Source organism: Polypterus senegalus, chromosome 12 (assembly GCF_016835505.1).
Source record: "Polypterus senegalus isolate Bchr_013 chromosome 12, ASM1683550v1, whole genome shotgun sequence".
Classification (NCBI taxonomy): domain Eukaryota; kingdom Metazoa; phylum Chordata; class Cladistia; order Polypteriformes; family Polypteridae; genus Polypterus; species Polypterus senegalus.
Window position 1 is genome coordinate 93475982 of NC_053165.1, and position 23327 is coordinate 93499308.

At 41.9% G+C, this 23327-nt stretch overlaps 1 protein-coding gene across 1 annotated transcript in view; it reads left to right on the forward strand.

The window, feature by feature from the left end:
• LOC120541377 (proprotein convertase subtilisin/kexin type 5) overlaps nt 1-23327 on the forward strand; it is a 91700-nt gene that overhangs the window by 61220 nt on the left and 7153 nt on the right. The window contains exons 11-15 of the mRNA XM_039772941.1: nt 4510-4755; nt 7928-8123; nt 10773-10975; nt 16287-16387; nt 19408-19579. Of these exons, the coding sequence (XP_039628875.1) occupies nt 4510-4755; nt 7928-8123; nt 10773-10975; nt 16287-16387; nt 19408-19579 (918 nt within the window). The remainder of the gene's footprint in view (nt 1-4509; nt 4756-7927; nt 8124-10772; nt 10976-16286; nt 16388-19407; nt 19580-23327) is intronic.

The window sequence follows — 23327 nt, forward strand, 5'->3', positions numbered from 1 at the left end:
CGGGCCTCTCCCCAATCTCCCCACTGGATTGATAATCAGTTCTGGTGCACCCATAGATCCAATACATTCATTAAATTAGGAGTTCGTTAAAACCTCACGTATCCAGCAGGGGGTGCTGTGTCCCTGGGATTACACTCTTTATTGATGCAGAACAGACTGGCGCCATATACCCATCTCTTTTGTAACCATGGCGGAAATAATCAGACGAGAGAAATATGGTACAAAAAGTGATATACGAGGTGAGACACAAAAATAACCAGATTAAATAAAAACAATATATTTATTGATGAATTACAGCATTCTAAACATTGTCACTTTCTATATACTCCCCTTCCCAATCTCTACACCGCTCCATATGTATCTTCCATTAATTGAAACAGTGCTGGAAGTCTTCTTGCTTGAGGCTCTTCAACAGGCTTTGCTTCATCCATTGAAGAAATATGTGTTCCCTTTTCAGGTCACTTTTGATTTTCGGGAACAAGTAAAAATCACAGGGAGCTAAATCGGGCAAACAGGGAGAATGATCAAGGACAGGAATGTTTTTATCGGTCAAAAACCTCTTTACGGAAAAAGTACTACGATCATTTCGAACAATCTGATTCACCGTTTTGATGTTTTCATCCATCTGAGATGAGCGTGGGCGACCTGGGCATTGAATGTCTTCCACATTTTCTTGTCCTTCCTTGAAACGTTTGTGTCATTCAGAAACTTACACGCGAGACAAACCGTTATCACCGTACACTGTTTTCATCATTTCATAAGTTTCTGTGGCTGTTTTGTTCAATTTCGCGAGAAAATTTGATGTTGATTCGCTGTTCGATTTTTTTCACCCGACATTACAGCGGCAACTCGTGTAGCGATTGTTGTGCAAATACTGACTGGGCTATTCATAGGATATACCTAGCTGGTTGGCGGTTTGAGAGGGTGTGTAGGATGGGATATAATTCTAGAATTCATGTTCGGCTGACCTCCAGATGGTTTTCCAGTCCGGTTATTTATGAGGCTCACCTCGTATGTATTTAACTTGCTTTAAAAGACAACATCCAATCCCACAAAAATACAACTCATAATTGATTTGAATTGGCGCCCTGCCTGTGGTTTGTTTTCCTGCCTTGTGCCCTGTGTTGGCTGTGATTGGCTCCAGCAGACCCCCGTAACCCTGTGTTAGGATATAGCAGGGGATGGATTTATACATGTATACCCAAGCCGGAGGAAAGCCAAGGAACAGTGCAGTCATCACAGCCAGTTCTTCAGGTGGAGAAATGCCGAGACTATACGCCGTGAAATAAATAGCCTCGACACACAAAAAAGGTTTGGAGCAGCCACCCGAATACTTGAAGCCTGGCTACAAAAAAAGGCAAATAAGCAGCACAGACGTGTACAGAGCTGAGTCCAGAACAGAACTGAAGTTACAGCGGAAGTGGTCTTGTATTTATGGCAGGCAGGTGGAAATGAGGTCAGTGATGTCCTTGGGGGAGAAACCAGAAGTGACGTCTTCGGGCCTGAATCAGGCTGAATTTCCCATAGACATAGAATTACTAGACGCCGCATGACCAGCAGCATCGTACGTCAACGTCGCTGCCATATTGCGAGTGGCACTGCTGTGGAGTGAAGTAATAGATCATGCATGTTTAGATTAGATTAGATTCAGTTTATTGTCATTACACATGTATAAATACAGGGCAACGAGATTCAGTTTAGCATCTAATCAGAAGTGCAAAGAGCAGAAGTACAATAAATATAATATGTGCATATTATGTACAGTTAAATACGATATTTACAGTTAAATGCGATATATACAGTTAAATATGATATGTACAGTTAAGAGCACAGTGAAGATGGGAATAGATATATAGATATATATAAATAGATATACAAATGTTCTAAATGCGGATGGCAAATATACATATTTTACAATATACATTTATGTACCTATACATGTATTTGTATGTACTATAATACTGTAAGTACTATATATATATATATACATACAGATGTACAACATACAGGTGTGTTATGTATGTGCAGTAATAATATAATTACTATTATATATATACACAGATGTACAATATACAGATGTGATATGTATGTGCTGTAATACTATGAGTATTGTAATATATACAGATGTACAATATATGATATACGATGTACAATGTACAGGTATGCTGTGTGTGCACAGATATGTACAGATATGTACAAGGAAGGGAGGAGGAGTAGTGTAGAGGATTAAGTGTGTGTGGATGTGAAGGTTCAACGGGGGACTGAGTTCAGAAGTGTGACCGCTGTGGGGAAGAAGCTGTTCCTAAACCTGCTGGTTTTAGTTGGAAGGCTCCTGTAGCGCCTTCTGGAGGGGAGGAGCTGGAAGAGTTTGTTAGCTGGATGAGAGGAGTCCTTAAGAATGCAACGAGCTCGGCGTAAACATCTCTTCTTGTGATCGTCCTCAATGACCGGAAGTGGAGTGCTACTTGGGATTGTACAAACCACTGTGCGCTCCAAACCAGATCCCGGGGGATTACATTTCATAGGTAAGGCTGAGCAGTTATTTTGGTTATATTTGGCCATTAGAAAATCCCGTTTTATAATCTTAACTTTAGCAACGCCAGGCTAAGCTAGCAAACCTATGCATTTATGTTCTCAAGTGAGCCTCCAACCAACGTTTTGGCTAAACGTATTTAGTCACTAACTATGTAGATTGTTGTTAGCTGTTAACATTTCTCAAATTTTGAAGGTTTTCCAAAGAAATCCACCTTAGGAAGCAGTGTTAGGTCAGGTAGCCCTTAGACTGGATTTTGAGAAAGCTGTTCTGTGATGTGTGCCGTGCTAGTTTGGTAACAGATGGTGTACCGGCGTTATATGGTCAAAGCTACCACTCGCTCACATTAAAAAACAAAGGAGGTTTGATGATTCCTTCTAAGGGTCCAGTCAAGGTGGTCAAAGTAGCTGAGCGTGTTATCCGACAGTCGACATGAGGGCAAGCTGTCACTGTATCTTTGATCAATCAGTTTGTTCGGGCTGAGAGTAGTTCAGATGAAGGAGCACATTGAGGAAACACAGTTTGAAATTGACAGCCATCAATTCATGCTCAGGTCTTTAGTTGTGTCTGTCTTCCACAAACTAAGGCTGCACCATATTGCCGACTGAATACTCTCAAATTACAGGATCTGAGTGAGTGAGAGGAGTGCCAGTCTGGAGGAGATCAGTGAGGCTGTGGAGAGCTTTAAACGTTAAGAGCGGTAGTTTGTATTGTATTCAGTAGTGAACAGGGAGCCGGTGAAGTTGAGAGAGAATCGGTGTGATATGTTCAGTGGATTTAGAACAGCAGGTTATTATCCTGGCAGCAGAATTTTGAAGAAGTTGTAAGCGATGGATGCGTTTTTGTGGGATGGCAGATAGAATAGCATTACAGTAATCTATATGTGAGGTGACTCGGACATTAACTGATACGTCACTAAGGTGTTGCGTAAGAACAGGATGAAGTCTAGAAATGTTTCAGAGATTGAAGAAGGCAGTCCGAGAAATGTTACTTATATGGGAGGAATTATTTTAATAATATTAATAATTATTATTATTATTTAATAATTGCCATTATTAGTGTATAAATTGATATAAATAATTGCATTTAAACGATTCGCCAAAATCTGTTGTATGTAAATGATACTGTTTTAAACGTTAAAACCCGGTTTCCACATCTATCTGTATTAGTTTAAATGGCACTTTTACCACTCGCAATGTGCTGGATGCGCTGACGTATCATGTTGACTGGGCAACTCAGTGAATGTGGCGTCGATCTATATACTGTATGTCTATGGAATTTCCCATTTCCGGTCGGCAGAGATAAAAGAGAAAGGTTTAATGCACCCCACCACCCCCTGGCCTGGCATGGAATTGCCATCTTTTGGTTAATTTATCTGCCTCCTGTGCATGGGTGCGACAGCGCCCAGCGGCATGGAGATGGCTTCTGACTTCGTGATGAGTGCACCTGCTCTATAAATATCATTAGTATTCGTGCAGATACTCCCCATGTTTGAAGAAGACTCTCAGCGTTCTTCCTACGTGTTTCCTCATGAGTTTCAACCTCTCTTGTCTGGCTATTCCTGTCTCCAACCAAAGCGAAACTGACCAATCAGGCCAAAGCCAGACCGACCAATCAGATAGCTGGCTGGGACTAGACACAAACACATAAACACACACTGACATCAATGTTTTATTATATAGATGAGGCTGAGGATGAGGTTAGGAGCACACACTGATACAGTGCATTGCCGCACCCATCACACGACAAACCATCCCAGGATCCAGATTCGGACCCGAGTGCAGCTATGCAACAGGTGATACCTCAGCTCCACACTAGTTCAGATTAGTTGGAACAAAATGTTACGAGCTTTTCATCGTCTTTGAATTTGTGCATATTAGTTAAGAGTATGTGTTGTACTCCTTTTTTATTATTCATAGTTTCTGTGGTCTGAAACATTCAAAAGCAAATAGCTTTTCCTCTTCTTCTCTTTTTAGAATGTGATCAGACATGCTCCAAGTGCACTGGGCCTGACCCGACTGACTGCACCAAATGCAAAAAAGGATTAGCCCTGGATCCCAATTCCATGATGTGCGGTGTGATTGGAGATTCCGAATGTCCACCCAAGATGTTCCTGCATGAGAAGCTCTTCAGTTGTATCGCCTGCCACGACTTGTGCGAATCGTGCCACGGGCAAGAATCTTATGATTGTGATACCTGCCTTCTACCCAGCTACTTTTACAGTAAGAGGAGCCCAAGTGCCCCTAAAGTGTCATACTTTAAAAATGAATTTGAAGTTAAATATGCAGTTCTTGATCTTTAACGATATTCAACTGTTTGGGTGCCAGGGTGGCACTCTGGAGCAGCAGATGCTAGGACCTGAGTTCTGTTCCAGGTCCTGTCAGTGTGGGTTTGTGTGCTCTCCCTGTGTTAAGATGAGTTATGAATGATGTGCAGATTAGGTTAGCTAATTAAATAAAAAATGCCTTTGGGGGTTGAAGATGAAGTGAAACCGACACAGACATGGAGACCACCACTGGGCTCAGAAATGTAACCTGGGATGCTGGATCCATAAGACACTGTGCTAATATATCTAAACTAGATGTACTACCTAAATAAAATGGATTGAAATCTAAACAGTCAATGCAGGCCTCAGCAATAGCATTTGCAGTGCACCATCCATTGGAATGTATTTTGTAATGCATATAGTAATAAAATGCATTGCCTTTGCCATTTCAACATCACAAATATTTGTAGTGATAAAATGCATTACTTCAAATGTCTGTGATGTGCCATTTGTTGGAATTATAGATGCAATGCCTATATCTGTGTTATATGCCATTTGAAATGGGATTTGTGAAAGCAGTGTTAATGTTTGTGATTCGCCATCTGTTGGGCTGACAAACGCAATGTATATGCCTCTGTTATATTCCATTTGCCATAGTATTCATGAAAGCAGTGTTAATGTTTGTGAGTCGCCATATGCGGAATGACATATGCAGGGCATTTCATTACTACAAATGTTTATGATACACCATCTGTTGGAATGACAAATGTAATGCATTTTATTGCTAAAATGTTTGTGATGTTTCATCTGTTTATAATTACAAATGCAGTGCACATGTCTCTGTTATCCACTACTTGGTATGGGATTCATAGAAACCGTGCTAATATTTGTGATACGCCATCTGTTGGAATGAGACACGCAATGCATTTTATTACTAAAAATGTTTGTGATGCTGCATCTGTTTGGAATTACAAATGCAATGTATATGTCTCTGCTATATGCCATTTGGTTTGTGATTCGTAAAAGCAGTGTTAATGTTTGTGAGTCACCATATGCAGAATGACATATGCAGGGCATTTCATTACTACAAATGTTTGTGATACGCCATCTGTTGGAATGACAACCACAATGCATTTTGTTGCTAAAATGTTTGTGATGTTTCATCTGTTTATAATTACAAATGCAGTGCACATGTCTCTGTTATGCACTACTTGGTATGGGATTCATAGAAGCCACATTAACGTTTGTGATACACCATCTGTTGGAATGAGAAACGCAATGCATTTTATTACTAAAAATGCTTGTGATGCCGCATCTGTTTGGAATTACAAATGCAATGTATATGTCTCTGCTATATGCCATTTGGTTTGTGATTTGCAAAATCAGTGTTAATGTTTGTGAGTCACCATTTGTTGGAATGACAGAAACATCTGGATTTCTCACCATTTATCTTTTTTTTTTTTTTCTACGCACCTATTCATTTATTTAAAGAGCTTCTGTGAAAAGCCAAATTTCCCAATGGGGAAATCAAAATGAAACTTTGCCAAAATACTTTAAAGCGAATATAAATTTCAATGCTAATTGCATGTACCTTTACAACAACTATGGGTTTCCCCAAGTCCTCTGCCTCACTCTATATAGAACCCTAACACTCAAACTTAAAAATGCTGAACTTCAAATCAATAAATTACACAGTCATAAAACTAAACAGCCTATAAAGTTTCAGGGTATGTCCTGTGTAAGAGTAACAGATAACTGTACAAACCGATGTAGATAAGCAAGTGTAAAATGATACAAGGAGCACAGATAAAGATTTGGGGTACCAGCTCAGTAACCTCATATAATCTGAAAGGTCTGAGGGAAATAAACACATAATTAGTTGCAGAGATGTCTTTTCATACACAAGTTCAAAACAGAACTGAAGCAGGTAGCCGGTTTTCTGGGTCATCTGGGGATAGACGGCTGGAAGGGGCGGGCCTAGGAGTCTGGATATCATTGGTGGAAGGGCTGTCAATCATCCACTCTGCAGAGAAAGAAAGGCTCAGCAAACAGTGCCATCCCCTGGCTCGGCGGGTAACTGCATTCACTAGAGCCCTCAAGTTGCCGCCCATGCCCATGCGCATGGCACAAGCCATCTGTTAAGAGCTTCTTTATGTGTTGTGTATTACAAAAGCACCAGAAGGAAATGGTAACCAGGAGATGAGACGACAGGCTGAAATTGTAATCAGGGCTAGAAAAGTCAAATGAAGCCGTAAAAACCAACTGGGGAAGACTGAATACGAAAGACAAGAATCAGAACTGCGGCAGATACAACTGAAGAATCCTCATGCTAGGCCCACTTAAATTTTAAGTCGACTACCACTAAGAAAGAACATTGCAAAGCATAAGGGATACCGATCCTGCCGTGCGGTGTGATGTTTGTATGTACAGCTAGAGTGACATCACTAAGAATGTGACGACACGTGGCGCCTGTGGTGTCAAGTAAAAAAACAAAACAAGATGTCAACAGGAGGCACCAGCCTTAAAATGAAAATGAAAGCAAATAAGAGGAAAACATGAACAAGAGCGACGTTTGGGGATGGCAAGTGGGGTGACCACCCCAGACCCCGCGCCTAAGGGGGCCCCACTTTTGAGGTCTGTGTATCCCGTTCGAGCGGATTTGTCAAGTTATATTCTCCAGTTATATTTTGATAAAGTCCGCATGTTATCTTGAAAAAATTTAGCTGAATACTGTAATGAGAAAATCCAGTGTATGTTAACATTATTTTTATTAAACTCACATGCACGTTTATGCAGTCCACACATACCGGTAACAGTGTTTGACGTAACTGGCCCCACGTGGGGTTGGTCTGCCCTAAGCCCCGCACACCCCCTCTGCACGTGAAAGTTATTTAATATGATAGCATCTCCCGGCGTTGCAAATACTCGCTGGAAACATGATTTGGAGTTTCTGTTCTGCCGGCTTCCAAAGCTCTTTGTAAAATGTAAAGCTTAGTCCAAGTGCATCCTGGTAATCGGAATCTCCCTAATTTGTCGTGTTCTGCGGTACTCTGTGTAGAACTGAATAACAACTGAAGTAGGCCACTTTCTCAATTTACTCATTTTTCCAAACTCATTGTTGCTTTCAGATGGTTCCTGTCTGCCCGAATGCCCGCCTGGCATGTTTAAGTCGAGTGAAGAAGCCGACGGCGTAGAACTTGGCCTGTGCTCTCCATGTGACCACGTCTGCGCCACTTGCACTGATGCCTCCTCCAAAGACTGCCTCACTTGTGCCTCGGGATTTGTCAAATTCCAGAGCCTTTGTGTTGCAAATTGTCCAAATGGGTAAAACATTTAAATCTATCAACTATGTATTCTGTTGTCGACATGAGTTCCGTTTTTAGTTTCATTGAGCATTGAGATTGAGCAACACGTGGCAAGATCAGGAGTTTTAGGGAAAAGTCAAGCATGGGTTCACATGGGGCAGGTTGTGTTTTACTAACATAGATAGATAGATAGATAGATAGTAATGTTAGTATAGTAGGCAGGTTAAGATAGATAGATAGATAGATAGATAGATAGATAGATAAGGAACTATATAATGGATTGATAGATGTGAAAGGCACTATATAATAGATAGATAGATAGATAGATAAATATTAATGTTAGTATAGTAGGCAGGTTAAGATAGATAGATAGATAGATAGATAGATAGATAGATAGATAGATAGATAGATAGATAGATACTTTATTAATCCCCAAGGGGAATTTGCATACTCCAGCAGCAGCATATTGATAAAAACAATAAAAACAATATTAAATTAAAGAGTGATAAAAGTGCAGGTAAAACAGACAATAACTTTGTATCATGTTAACGTTTACTCCCCCGGGTGGTACTGAAGAGTCGCATAGTGTGGGGTCTCCTCAGTCTGTCAGTGGAGCAGGACGATGACAGCAGTCTGTCTCTGAAGCTGCTCCTCTGTCTGGAGATGATCGTTCAGTGGATGCAGTGGATTCTCCATGACTGACAGGAGTCTGCTCAGCGCCCGTCGCTCTGCCACAGATGTCAAACTGTCCAGCTCCGTGTCTACAATAGAGCCTGCCTTCCTCACCAGTTTGTCCAGGTGTGAGGCGTCCCTTTTCTTTATGCTGCCTCCCCAGCACACCACCGTGTAGAAGAGGGCACTCGCCATAACCGTCTGATAGAACATCTGCAGCATCTTATTGCAGATGTTGAAGGACGCCAGCCTTATAAGGATGTATAGTCAGCTCTGTCCTCTCTTGCACAGAGCATCAGTATTAGCAGTCCAGTCCAATTTATCATCCAGCTGCACAATGACGACACTAATAGAAGTGGGTGTTCAGGGTGGGGTGTGTAAATGAGTGAAGAATTGGCTCAGACACAGGAAAGAAAGGGTGATGTTGAGAGGAACCTTATCAGAATGGGCTGATGTTCAGCGTGGTGTCCAGCAGGGGTCAATGCTGGGGGCCGGTGTTGTTTTTAATATATTTAAATGATTTACATCTTGCTTGAGGGCGGCACGGTGGCGCAGTGGGTAGTGCTGCTGCCCCGCAGTAAGTAGACCTGGGTTTGCTTCCCGAGTCCTCCCTGTGTGGAGTTTGCATGTTCTCCCCGTATCTGCGTGGGTTTCTTCCCACAGTCCAAAGACATGCAGGTTAGGTGCATTGTTGATCCTAAATTGTCTCTGGTGTGTGCCCTGCAGTGAGCTGGTGCCCTGCCTGGGGTTTGTTCCTGCCTTGTGTCCTGTGTTGGCTGGGATTGGCTCCAGCAGACCCCTGTGACCCTGTAGTTAGGATATAGCGGGTTGGGAAATGACTGACTGACATCTTGCCTGAAGAAGGGCCCTGAGTTGCCTCGAAAGCTTGCATATTGTTATCTTTCTAGTTAGCCAATAAAAGGTTTCATTTTGCTTAACTTTTCACTACAATGATTTGGGTAGGAATATAAATAACAAGCTGGTTAAGTTTGCAGATGACACCAAGCTAGATGGACTGGCAGATAATCGAGAATCAGTTGAATCATCACAGAGGGACTTGGACAGCAGACAGGCTTGGGCAGATTTGTGGCAGGTGAAGCTTAATGTCAGTAAATGTGAAGTGTTACATATAGGAAGTAAAAATGTGAGGTTTGAATACACAATGGGAGTTTCTAAAAATCAAGAGTCCGCCTCATGAGGAGGATTTAGGAGTCAAAGTGGACTTGTCACTATCAACTGGCAGACAGTGTTTAGAAGCCATTAAGAAGGCTAACAGAATGTCAGGTTATATAGCGCCTTGATGTGTGGAGTACAAGTCACAGGAGGTTCTGCTCAAGCTTTATAACGCACTGGCGAGGCCTCATCTGGAGTACTGGGTGCAGTTTTGGTTGACAGGCTGCAACAAAAAAAGCCATCGCAGCACTAGAAACAGTCCAGAGAAGAGCGACTCGGCTGATTCCAGGGCTACAGGGGTTGAATTATCAGGAAAGATTAAAAGAGCTGAGCCCTTAGAGTTGAAGCAAACGAAGATTAAGAGAAGACATGACTGAGGTGTTTAAAATTATGAAGGGAATTAGTCCAGTGGATTGAGACGGTGACATTAAAATGAGTTCATCAAGAACACGGGGGCACAGCTGAAAACTTGTTAAAGGGTAAATCTTTCACAAATGTTAGTTTACCTTCACCCAGAGAACCACAGACACGTGAAATAAGAGACCAAGTACTGTGGTAGACGATAAGAATTTAGGGACCTTCAAAACTCCACCCTGTGTTATCTTGTACGAATTAAGTGGATGGGATTGTCAAGCTTTGTTGGGCTGAATGGCCTGTTCTCATCTCTTTCTTTTCTAACTGCTAAAAAGAGGAAGAGATAACAAATGACAGTTAATAAAACATTTATGAGATGTTCACAAAGCACAACGAAACACAGCAATAGGTGAGGGTTACTTGGATCAAATTGCAGCCGTTCTCTCAGTCTGTTTTGCTTCGCTTGCAGATTCTATCGAGGAAAGTCCCAGTGTGAGAAGTGTGACCCATCCTGTCAGTCATGTTCTGGACCAGGTCCCGAGGATTGCTTGTGTCCCCCTCAAGCTTTTCAGTTGCAGGACACCAAGCTCTGCGCTGAGCGCTGCCCAGAGAGATTCTACCAGGAGAGCCGAGTGTGCAAGCCGTGTCACTCCAGCTGCAAAACCTGTAAAGGCAAGTCGCGCGGAGACGCATTCTGTACCCTCCTAACCTTTAATCAGATGGACTTTTATAAATGTTAGTTTACTAGCTGGTACAGTTCGTGATAAGTTATGGACTGTTGGTCTAGTGTGTTAATCTATGTGCAGAAACGTCATCTAATTCAGTTAATTCAACAGAATGGAACTGCAGTCTGCAATACGACACGGGCACTCAATGGCGTCCTTCTCAACAAGGCGCTTGTCATATGTCTTGGTGATGGGTATTTTGATTCACTTTATTGATTCAATTCTTTTGAATGTTTACGTGAATCAATTCTTTTGATTCATCAAAAGGAATCGAGATTGGGAAGTTGGGTTCTTCTCTAATTTCATGACAAATATATAATTTAGCAATTCAGAGATTATCTATATATATAATTCACTAAGGCAAGACAACCATGAAAAGCACGCCGGAAAGGGCGTGGATTCACTAAGCCGACGACAAGTGACACACCTATGGCGCACACAGGAAGGAGCCACGCCCACCAACTCCAAGACCATTGGATACGACGACAACTCGCAAGGCCACGCCCACCAACTCGGACGCGACGACACAGAACAAATGGCGTCATTTATGTTCGTCTGTCGTAGAGGCCACATGCAGTGCAGGTCAGGTTAATGTCATGTACCTCCGAGCGACGTTGACTGTTCATAGAGGCATGTTTCTCGCGGAGGTGAATCGCCATATCGGTTTGCGAGGGGTATCCCATGGGATCATTAAAACATTCCTTTACAACTGAGGTTAAAACACAATGAAGTGAGCAGTCTTTAAAAAAAGAGTTTTCGGCGCAGGACCGCGTGCAGCATAGCAAAGTGTTGCACACGCTACATACAGCAATTCGCATCCGTGACAAACATGCGTCTTCTTAGATGCTCCTGCACTTTGTACACACCCCCCTCCCACCTCGCTACGCCGCACGGACGATTGTGTGTTGGTTCGTTCCGTGCATTGTTACAATGTTGCTTTTCTTGCTGATTTATTACATTACCGATTTTGCAAATGTTAAATTTTCTCCCTGTGCTTAAAAATTTTTAAAAAACTAGCCTGATTATGCGGCGTATGGTACGCCGCGGGTTGGCTAGTTATATATAATAAGTTATATACTGATTATGATGGTAATTCATTTGACATTGTACTATTTCAGTACACAAAGTGTGACAACACAACTAAAATGCATAATTAAAAATAAGGCGAAATGTCAGAGAATAACAATTTAATGAGAATCATGCATCTCATTCTCAGGAAATGATTAGTTTGTGAATCAAGTGAGTGAGAATTGTGCACCTTGTTCTTGGGTAATGATTCATTTGCAAATGAAATAAATGAGATTGGCATGCTTCATTCTGGGGTAATGATTTGTGTATGAATCAAATCAATGAGATGTATGCTCCTTATTCTTGGGTAATGATTAATTCATGAATCCATTGAACAAAATATTGTGTCTCATTCTTGGGTAATGATTCATTTGCAAATGAAATAAATAAGAGTCGCATGTTTCTATCTATTGTGGACGTGGCCTGTACACAGACAGGCAGACATGTTGAAAGTCATCACCACACGTTTATTTACATGACTATTTACAATATTTACAAGAGCTCACACAACCCCTTCAGTCCCCAAAGTCCTGGCCAAACAACACCTTGCCTTTCTTCGGGCCGCCTCCACTCTCTCTCCTTCTGCCTTGTCCTGCTTCCACCCGACTCCAGCCCCAGATGTGCTCCAGGTGAACTTCGGCAATCACCCACCAACACGCCCCTGTGTGGCGGAAGTGACGGCTGTACTCCCAGAAGCTCTCCGGGTGTCCCTTCTTCTCTTCCCCCCAGCACTTCCTGGTGTGGCGGACGTGCAGAGGTCCTGGGTTCCCAAGGCATTGGGGCGCCCCGGCAACAACAACAACAACAACAACATCATTTATTTATATAGCACATTTTCATACAAACAGTAGCTCAAAGTGCTTTACATAATAAAGAATAGAAAAATAAAAGACACAATAAGAAAACAAAATAAGTCAACATTAATTAACATAGAATAAGAGTAAGGTCAAATGGCCAGGGGGGGCAGAAAAAACAAAAAAAAACTCCAGATGGCTGGAGAAAAAAATAATAAAATTACAGCGGTGACCATGGGCCCCTACAGGGTTTGGCTTCCAAACCCTCTACCCGTGGACCCCAAAGCAACCAGGATGGCGGCCCCCACGTGATCCAGGGCGGGCGTAGACCCTCTTACGGTCCTTCAGGGCGTCCCGGCCGGGTCGTCGCCCCTGGAATCCCTAACACTATCTATCTATCTATCTATCATTCTGGAGTAATGATTTGTGTATGAATCAAATCAATGAGATTCATGCTCCTCGTTCTTAGGCAATTATTAATTTGTGAATCCACTGAGCAAAAATCGTGTGCCTCATTCTTGGGTAATGATTCATTTGCAAATGAAATAAATGAGAGTCACATATTCCATTCTGGAGTAATGATTTATTTATGAATCAAATCAATGAGATTCATGCTCCTCGTTCTTAGGTAATGATTAATTCATGAATCCAGTGAGTGAGAATCGTTTGCCTCATTCTTGAGTAAAGATTCATTCACAAATCTAATGAATGAAATTCATGCACCTCTTTCTTGTATAATAAATCATTTCCAAAACCAAATAAACGAGATTCGTGTGCCTCATCCTTGGGTAATGATTTATTCATGATCTAATGAATGAGAACCTCCTGCAGGGGTAAATGAGATCTGATCCCTTGATCCCAGAAATCAAATGAGTAAGAATCGAATGCCTCATTCTTGGGTAATGATCCATTCGCTTTTCACTACAGCAGACAATTTTCATGTCAGTTTAAAATGCAATACAAAAGCACATTGCATTTTAATTTATGTCCATAGATTGCATGATAAAACTAAAAGCAAAGCTTAAGTATTACATTCAGCTTTGCTATTGTTTTTTTCATTTTAAACTGAAACAAAAACTTGTGCTCCATTGTGAAAAGCAAACAACCATTTGGTTAATAAAAGTGTATTTCATTTCAATGTAGTTAACATGTTGGATTGCATATAATTAACCTCCTTAGGTTTGCGCTCAGGAATCAAATCACATGACTCACTAAATAGGGTCTTTTAAAAAGACTGAATCATTCACGAATTTCCCATCACTATCATATACTAATAAAATGCATTTAATTTTTCACTCCAACAGATGGCGCATACAACAGACAATAAGCTGCTAAAGGAAAATGATACTAAATAATAAAGTCAGATCTGCGGTGGGTTGGCACCCTGCCCAGGATTGGTTCCTGCCTTGTGCCCTGTGTTGGCTGGGATTGGCTCCAGCAGACCCCCGTGACCCTGTATTCGGATTCAGCGGGTTAGAAAATGGATGGATGGATGAATAAAGTCAGATAGAGAAAGTACTAATACCATGGGGTCCATTGACTGATACACACAGGGAAGTAGCTAATGGTCTGAGACATGGGGGTCTGAATCTCAGGTCTTGTGGGTGCCCCCTTTATAGCGTTAATGGAAGTTGTTATTTATTTACATGCTTTTTTTTCCTGCTCTCATTTTACTACATTAATGAAAGCAGATCACCAGAAGGTTTAATGGACTCAAATGCGAAAGGAGAAATTGTTACTTGGCTTTAAATCACTTGCGTGCGACATTCCAATCATAAAAAAGTTGGAACGTCATAAGTGGACTCTCCTCAAATTCCCTAGTTTTTAAATGCAGTATGCACACAGAAAATGTTGCAGAAAAAGAAATCATTACCCCTTTAAACTTAACTTTGTTTTTGTCCATTTTCTGCTACTCTGATTTAACTGACCTATAACTTCATCATGCTTCTCTCGAAATTCTTGTTCTACCCCTCAAAGTATTGGAGAATTCTGGTATGATATAATAACCTGAAAAACACAGTACACAAAGTGTGACAATACAAGTAAAATGCGTAATTAAAAATAAGGCGAAATGTCAGAGAATAACAATTTAATGAGAATTGTGCGTCTCGTTTAGTTTGTGACTCAAGTGAGTGAGAGTTGTGCACCTTGTTCTCGGGTAATGATTCATTTGCAAATGAAATACATGAGAGTGGCATGCTTCATTCTGGGGTAATAAGCTGAAAAACTCATTTCCATCCATCCATCCATTTTCCAACCCGCTGAATCCGAACACAGGGTCACGGGGGTCTGCTGGAGCCAATCCCAGCCAACACAGGGCACGAACCAACCCCGGGCAGGGTGCCAACCCACCACAGGGCACACACACACCAAGCAAAATTTAGAATCGCCAATCCACCTAACCTACATGTCTTTGGACTGTGGGAAGAAACCGGAGCGCCCGGAGGAAACCCACGCAGACACAGGGAGAACATGCAAACTCCACGCAGGGAGGACCCGGGAAGTGAACCCAGGTCTACTAACTGCGAGGCAGCAGCGCTACCCACTGCGCCACCTCAGTAATATTTCTTTACCAACAAAATGTACTATGAATGTTTTTCTTATTTCCATATCTGTTGGAATAACCATTCAAACACTATAAATGGACATGCGTCGCACCACCCAGGACCGTGTCAGTATCTCATTTTGAAAGGGTAATCAGAACCGTAAAGATGAAGCAAGAGGTGTTTGCCTCAAAAGTACCTTCAATTCACTTCAAGAAGCAGCTATTTTCCTGCCCTATACCTAATTTCCTTGGTTGGGGTCCTGCTCTGCCACACCCTGCCCCTGGCACACTCTGGCCTACCTTCCAACCAGTCTGGGTGAGTTCCCCTGAAAGCCATAGAATAATGGAAAGGGTAAAAAAAAAACAAAAAAAGGGAGATTAGAGAGAGATGGTCATTATGCCGTGCAGGTCTTCAATTGCATGAGAAGGTAGCAGGAAGTTCGTGTTTATTATTTGTAATGCACATCTATTAAGAAATCCTCAGACTGTTAAAAAATTCTTTTGTAACTAGCTGGTAAGTTTGACAGACCTTATTATAATTGAGGAAGTGATAAATATAATTCTGAAGTTCCTGATTGTACACCTCATTGAGCAATCTGATCGTCCAAAGTGTATTTGACCAGTAGGTCAGCATTACATTTACTAGCAAATCTGTCAAGGAAACAGCCATCAAAAAGCTGGCAGCGCCGTGTTTGCTCTGGTGTAGGTGCAGCATGGCTGGCGTAAATGAGGTGGAATAAATCTTATCAAACATGTTTGAGCACCCTCGGTGAATGTGTAAAAATCCAAAAAAGACAATAAATATTTAAGAAAGGTGTGCTTTGTTGTAACAGCTTTATTTGACTTTATAGACTCAACACCACAGGGCTGCCTGACGTGCGACTGGGGAAGCACACTCCTGGACGGGGTCTGTTACCCTCGGTGTGCAGAGCAGAGGTACCTGTCCAAAAAAGTAAGTAACAGTCTAAGTCATCTCGTTATTTTATAAGGCAATACATGCACAAAATGTCTCTGGGCATCAGACCATCACACCTATATGAGCGTGATGGGCGTCCCATTGAAAACCCATGGCTATTAATATGGAGTTGGCCCCCACCTGCCGAATGTTACAGCCTCCACTCTTCTTTCCACATTGTTTTTTGGAGGGTGTCTTAGGTTGTGTCCGTTCTTCCAAAAGAGCTTTTTGTGAGGTCAGTTGGATGAGAAGACCTGACTCATAATCTGAGTTATAACTTATCCCAAAGGTGTTCAATAGAGTTGAGGTCACGGCTCTGTGCAGAGTTCCTCCATGTCTTTATGGACCAGGCTTTGTGCACAGGAGCACAGACGTCCTGGAACAGAAAGGGTCTTCACTAAACTGTCTACTCAAAGTTGGAAGCACACAATTGTCTAAGATGTCTTTGTATGTTGTAACAATAGAAGGACCTTTCACTGAAACCAAGGGGTCCAAACCTCGAAGAGCAACCCCAGACTGTTAGCCCTCCTCCGCTAAACTTTACAGTAGGCACTATGCAGTCCAGATGGCAGTGTTCTCCTGGCATCTACCAAACCCAGACTCGTCCCATAGTCTGCCAGATAGTGAAGTGTGATTCATCACACCAGAGAACACATTTCCACTACTCCAGAAGTCAAATGGTGGTGTGCTTATCACCACTCCAGGCAACACTTAGCATTACATATTGGGATCTTAGGGTTGTGTGCAGCTGCTCGACCATGGAAACAGGGATGGACACTGTTTCTTTGACTGACTGGGAGGTTATTATAAAACAAAGGTCAGGGAAGGAGCTGCAATATTCCCCTTCCACGCCAAAACATGGACACAGAAGGACACTACAGCAGATGTTACACTAGCACTAGTGTCCCAGTAGCCATGGAGGGACACCTTGGATGGGCTTAGGAGGATGGAAAGATGGGACAGTGGGTGACTGTCTGCTACACATCCCATCTAGCGAGCCCCAGCATAGACGCCTGCAGGGCAGCATGGGGGTTATGGTCCCATGGGGCTGCCTTGTTGTGTTCTTTGGGGCCCACCAGGAGGAGCTGTCAGATAGATAGATAGATAGATAGATAGATAGATAGATAGATAGATAGATAGATAGATAGATAGATACTTTATTAATCCCAAGGGGAAATTCACATACTCCAGCAGCAACATATTGATAAAAAACAATATTAAATTAATGAATGATAACAATGCAGGTGTAACAGACAATAACTACCCCCCAAATAATTACCCCCCCAGGTGGAATTAAAGAGTCACATAGTGTGGGGTCTCCTCAGTCTGTCAGTGGAGCAGGACGGTGACAGCAGTCTGTCTCTGAAGCTGCTCCTCTGTCTGGAGATGATCCTGTTCAGCGGATGCAGTGGATTCTCCACGATTGACAGGAGTCTGCTCAGCGCCCGTTGCTCTGCCACAGATGTAAAACTGTCCAGCTTCGTGCCTATAATAGAGCCTGCCTTCCTCACCAGTTTTTCCAGGTGTGAGGCGTCCTTCTTCTTTATGCTGCCTCCCCAGCACACCACCGCGTAGAAGAGGATGCTCGCCACAATCATCTGATAGAACATCTGCAGCTTCTTATTGCAGATATTGAAGGAGGCCAGCCTTCTAAGGAAGTAGAGTCGGCTCTTACACAGAGCATCAGTATTGGCAGTCCAGTCCAATTTATCATCCAGCTGCACTCCCAGGTATTTATACGTCTGTACCCTCTGCACCCTCTGCACACAATCACCTCTGATGATCACGGGTTCCATGAGGGGCCTGAGCCGCCTAAAATCCACCACCAATTCCTTGGTCTTGCTGGTGTTCAGATGTAAGTGGTTTGAGTCGCAGCATTTAACAAAGTCCTTGATTAGTTTCCTATACTCCTCCTCCTGCCCACTCCTGATGCAGCCCACGATAGCAGTGTAATCAAGGTAAAAAATTATTATTCTATTATTATATCAGTTAGCTTTGAACAATATAAGAATTTAAGAGTTAGTTAACTCTTTGAGGGCTGAATATTTTTTCCAAAAAACAATGGCTTCACTCAGAAATCAACATCAATCAATGTTCTGTGATTAGGAGCTGGACAGTTTGACATCCGTGGCAGAGTGACGGGCGCTGAGCAGGCTCCTGTCAATCATGGAGAATCCACTGCATCCACTGAACAGGATCATCTCCAGACAGAGGAGCAGCTTCAGAGACAGACTGCTGTCACCGTCCTGCTCCACTGACAGACTGGGGAGATCGTTCCTGTCCCACACTATGCGACTCTTCAGTTCCACCCGGGGGGATAAGCATTAACAATATACAAAGTTATTGTCTGTTATACCTGCATTGTTATCACTCTTTAATTTAATATTGTTTTTTATCAGTATGTTGCTGCTGGAGTATATGAATTTCCCCTTGGGATTAATAAAGTATCTATCTATCTATCTAGAACTGAAATAAAAACAAGCCGTGCCCAATCCACTGGGCTCACTTCATGAACTGAGACACCTTTATGTGCTCTGAAATTGTTTCCTGTGCTGTGCAATAAAGTCTAAATTCTGACTGCCTTTCTTAAGACTCTGCTCATTTTTTCTGAAGACTTCTCCACCACAGAACTTGTTTGTTGAGGATTGGTGTTTGGCCTCCTTTTTTGATATTTTCTTTTTGAGTATGTTGTTATTTTTGCAATTTTCATAAAGATTCTGGTGGGACTTGCATCTGTTCAAGCTGGAGTTTCAAATACTTCCTTCTTTTGATGCCTAGACAGCCCTGAAGCCTCCCAATTTCCTAGGGTCAGGGTTCACTGAAATGAGACCTTTATTTGGGGCAGTCCAGTTAGGATTCTGGCTTACATTTTGTGGGTCTTTTGGAAGGCCTCACCTTTTTTTTTTTTTTGTGCTGCAGCAAGGTACAGATTTTAAAACCTCACTGCTAGTCACTAGTTACTCTATAGCTGTACAGAATGCAATCTCTAATACTGACTCCATTTTTCTCTCTTCCAGGAAATTTGTGAGCTCTGTGACGACTCCTGCAGGCACTGCTTTGGTCCCAGTCCCAATCAGTGTCTGACATGTAAAGCTGACTTTGCGCTGCACCCAACGCAACGAAGGTGTATAACGTGCTGCAACACGGAGACAAACCAGACAGACTGCTGCCTGTGCAACGGGAACTCAGGTATTGACATTTTAGTAGAATGACATCAATTTGTCATTCAAAACTAGAGAAAAGAATCACGTAAGATAAAGACAGAAAGCAACACAACCTGAAAGTAACGTCCAAAGGTCCTTAAGACTTAATTTTTCCATTTTTTATCAAAACTTAAGAGGTTCCAGTTCAGTGAGTAACATGAAATGGTGCAAAGTGAAGCTCTAAACTGCTAGAGGTTAAAATTTAAATTTAAAAATGAAATAAAAATGTATGCGATTTTCAGAGTTATACAAAAAAGCCTTTTTCGGGGAGCAAGAAATGAACATTAGAACAATCTAGATGAGAACAGGCCATTCAGCCCAACAAAGCTCGCCAGTCCTATCCACTTGCTTCCTCCAAGAAAACATCAAGTCGAGTTTTGAAAGTCCCTAACGTCTTACTGTCTACCACACTACTTGGTAGCTTATTCCAAGTGTCTATCGTTCTTTGTGTAAAGTAAAACTTCCTAATGTTTGTGCAAAATTTACCCTTAACAAGTTTCCAACTGTGTCCCCGTGTTCTTGATGAGCTCATTTTAAAATACAAGTCTCGATCCACTGTACTAATTCCCTTCATAATTTTAAACACTTCAATCATGTCACCTCTTAATCTTCTTTTGCTTAAACTGTAAAGGCTCAGCTCTTTTAATCTTTCCTCATAATTCAACCCCTGTAGACCTGGAATCAGCCTAGTCGCTCTTCTCTGGACCTTTTCTAGTGCTGCTGTGTCCTTTTGTAGCCTGGAGACCAAAACTGCACACAGTACTCAAGATGAGGCCTCACCAGTGCATTATAAAGGTTGAGCATAACCTCCTTGGACTTGTACTCCACAGATCGTGCTATATAACCTAACATTCTGTTAGCCTTCTTAATGGCTTCTGAACACTGTTTGGAAGTTGATAGCTTAGAGTCCACTATGACTCCTAAATCCTTCTCATAAGGTGTACTCTCGATTTTCGACCGCCCATTGTGTATTCAAACCTAATATTTTTACTTCCTATGTGTAATACTTTACATTTACTGACATTAAATTTCATCTGCCACAAATCTGCCCAAGCCTGTATGCTATCCAAGTCCTTCTGTAATGATATAACGGATTCCAAATTATCTGCTAATCCACCTATCTTGGTATCATCTGCAAACTTAACCAGCTTGTTACTTATATTCCTATCTAAATCATTTATATATATTAAAAATAGCAGCGGCCCTAGCACTGACCCCTGTGGAACACCACTCTTAACATCAGCCAGTTCTGATGAGGTTCCTCGCACCATCACCCTCTGCTTCCTGTGTCTGAGCCAATTCTGCACCCATCTAAAAACATCACCCTGAATTCCCACTTCTTTTAACTTGATGCCCAACCTCTCATGTGGCACCTTATCAAATGCTTTCTGAAAGTCCAGATAAATAATATCATAAGCTCCACTTTGATCGTATCCTTTTGTTGCCTCCTCATAGAATTCCAACATGTTAGTAAAACACGACCTCCCCTTCTGAATCCATGCTGACTGTTCAGAATAACTCCTGTCCTTGTCATGTGTTGCTCAATCTTATCCTTAATAATTCCTTCCATTAATTTTCCTGTGATGCTTAAGCTTACTGGCCTATAGTTGCTTGGATCTGCCCTGTCACCCTTTTTATATAATGGGATGATATTTGCCATTTTCCAGTCCTTTGGAATCTCTCCAGTGCACAGTGACTTCCTAAAAATATGTGTCAAGGGTTTATATATGTACTCACTAGCCTCCTTAAGAACACGAGGATAAATATTATCTGGGCCTGGTGATTTGTTTGATTTCATCTTATTTAATCTGAGCAGCACTTCTCCCTCTACAATTTCCAAATCCCTCAGTACCTCCTTAGTAGTTGTGTTTACCTCTGGCAGGTTATCCACTTGCTCACTTGTAAACACCTCAGAAAAATGTAAGTTTAGGGCATCTGCTATTTCATTGTCTGTATCTTTTAATTCCCTTTACTATTCCTGATGAACTTGACCTCCTCCTTAACTGTTCTTTTACTACTAAAATACTGAAAGAATCTCTTGGGGTCTTCTTTCGCCTTATCTGCTATATTCCTCTCCAACTGTCTTTTAGCCTCTCTGATATCCTTCTTAATGGTTGCCCTCATTTTCTCATACGCTACGGTTCTCTTTGCAGTCATTAGTCTTATATGCCTTATACAGCAGTTTTTTCCTTTGCAACTTCTTTTTTAAATCTTTATTAATCCATCGTGGAGTTTTTCTTAGTTTCCTATTACTTCCAAATTTAGGTATGTATCTGTCCTGCATTACATGTAAAACATTTTAAACCTGTTCCACTGCTCCTCGACTGTCTCCACATTTAAAAGCTTATCCCAGTCTATCCTACTTAGACTTTGTCGCATCTGCTCAAAATTAGCCCTACTAAAGTTCAACTTAACAATTTTAGTCTTTGCATCTGTACTCTTACAAAATACTGAGAATTGTATTACATTATGGTCACTTGACCCTAGTGGTTCAATCACCTCTACACCCTCAATTCTATCCTGATTATTACAGAATACTAAATCCAGATAGGCTTCACCCCTTGTTGGTGCTTTAACATGCTGTGTTAAAAACAGTCACGATTACTTCTAAAACTCCTGCTCTTGTGCTCCTCCATCTGTAAGGTTATCCCAGTTAATATTTGGATAATTAAAGTCCCCATGACTATAATATCCCCTGTAAACTTGCCTTTTGATATTACTAAAAGATGTGTGTTGAAATTACTGTCTGAATTGGGTGGTCTATAACACACTCCTAAAATGAGACCTTTTCCCTAATATTTTCCAGGCGAAGCCACATGTCCTCACTAAGATGGGGCTCATCATCCAACTGAAGATGACTTACATTTAATTCCTGTTTGGCATAAACAGCAACCCCACCTCCTTTTCTGTTCTGTCTATCCTTCCTAAAAATGTGTATCCCTCTATGTTACACTCATCCCCATCTTTGTTATTTAGCCAGGTTTCCGTTATTGCTATAATATCATAATTGTGCTCTGCTACATACAACTCCAACTCACTTACCTTATTTTTGATACTTCTAGCATTAAGGCAAGCTATTTTTAATGTGTTAATCCTTCTATCTTTACGTGTTTGCTTAAAATTTACATTACTATGCATTTTTATTTCTACACCATTGTTTGTTCTTCCATGTATAGATCTAAATCTGGCCTGTCCTAAACTCCCTGCCCCCATTCCCTAGTTTAAACAATCCTCGACTAGCCTACACATACGCCTCCCCAATACATTGGTGCCCCTCCGGTTCAGATGTAACCCGTCACGGGGAACAGGTCCCATCTGTTCCAAAAGGAGTCCCAATGCCCCATAAACCTATACCCTTCTACCCTGCACCAAGATTTGAGCCACGTTAAGCCTTCTAATCTCCTCAGTCTTACCTGGACTGGCGTGGCACAGGCAGAACTTCGGAGAAGACTACCTTGTCAGTTCTGCTCCTCAGCTTGGTACCTAACTCTTTGAATTTGGATCGCAGAACTGACAGACTACCCTTATGTATGTCATTTGTTCCAACGTGGACAATGACAACTGGATCCACCCGCTCTGGCCAAGAGCCTATCCACCCTTCCAGGAGGTCTCCCACCTGTGCTCCCGGAAGGCAACACACCTGCAGACTCTCTCTCTCTGGAGCACACCTGCGCTTCAATCCCCTAATGATTGAGTCCCCAACTATCACTACCTCTCTCTTTTGGGAACTGGTT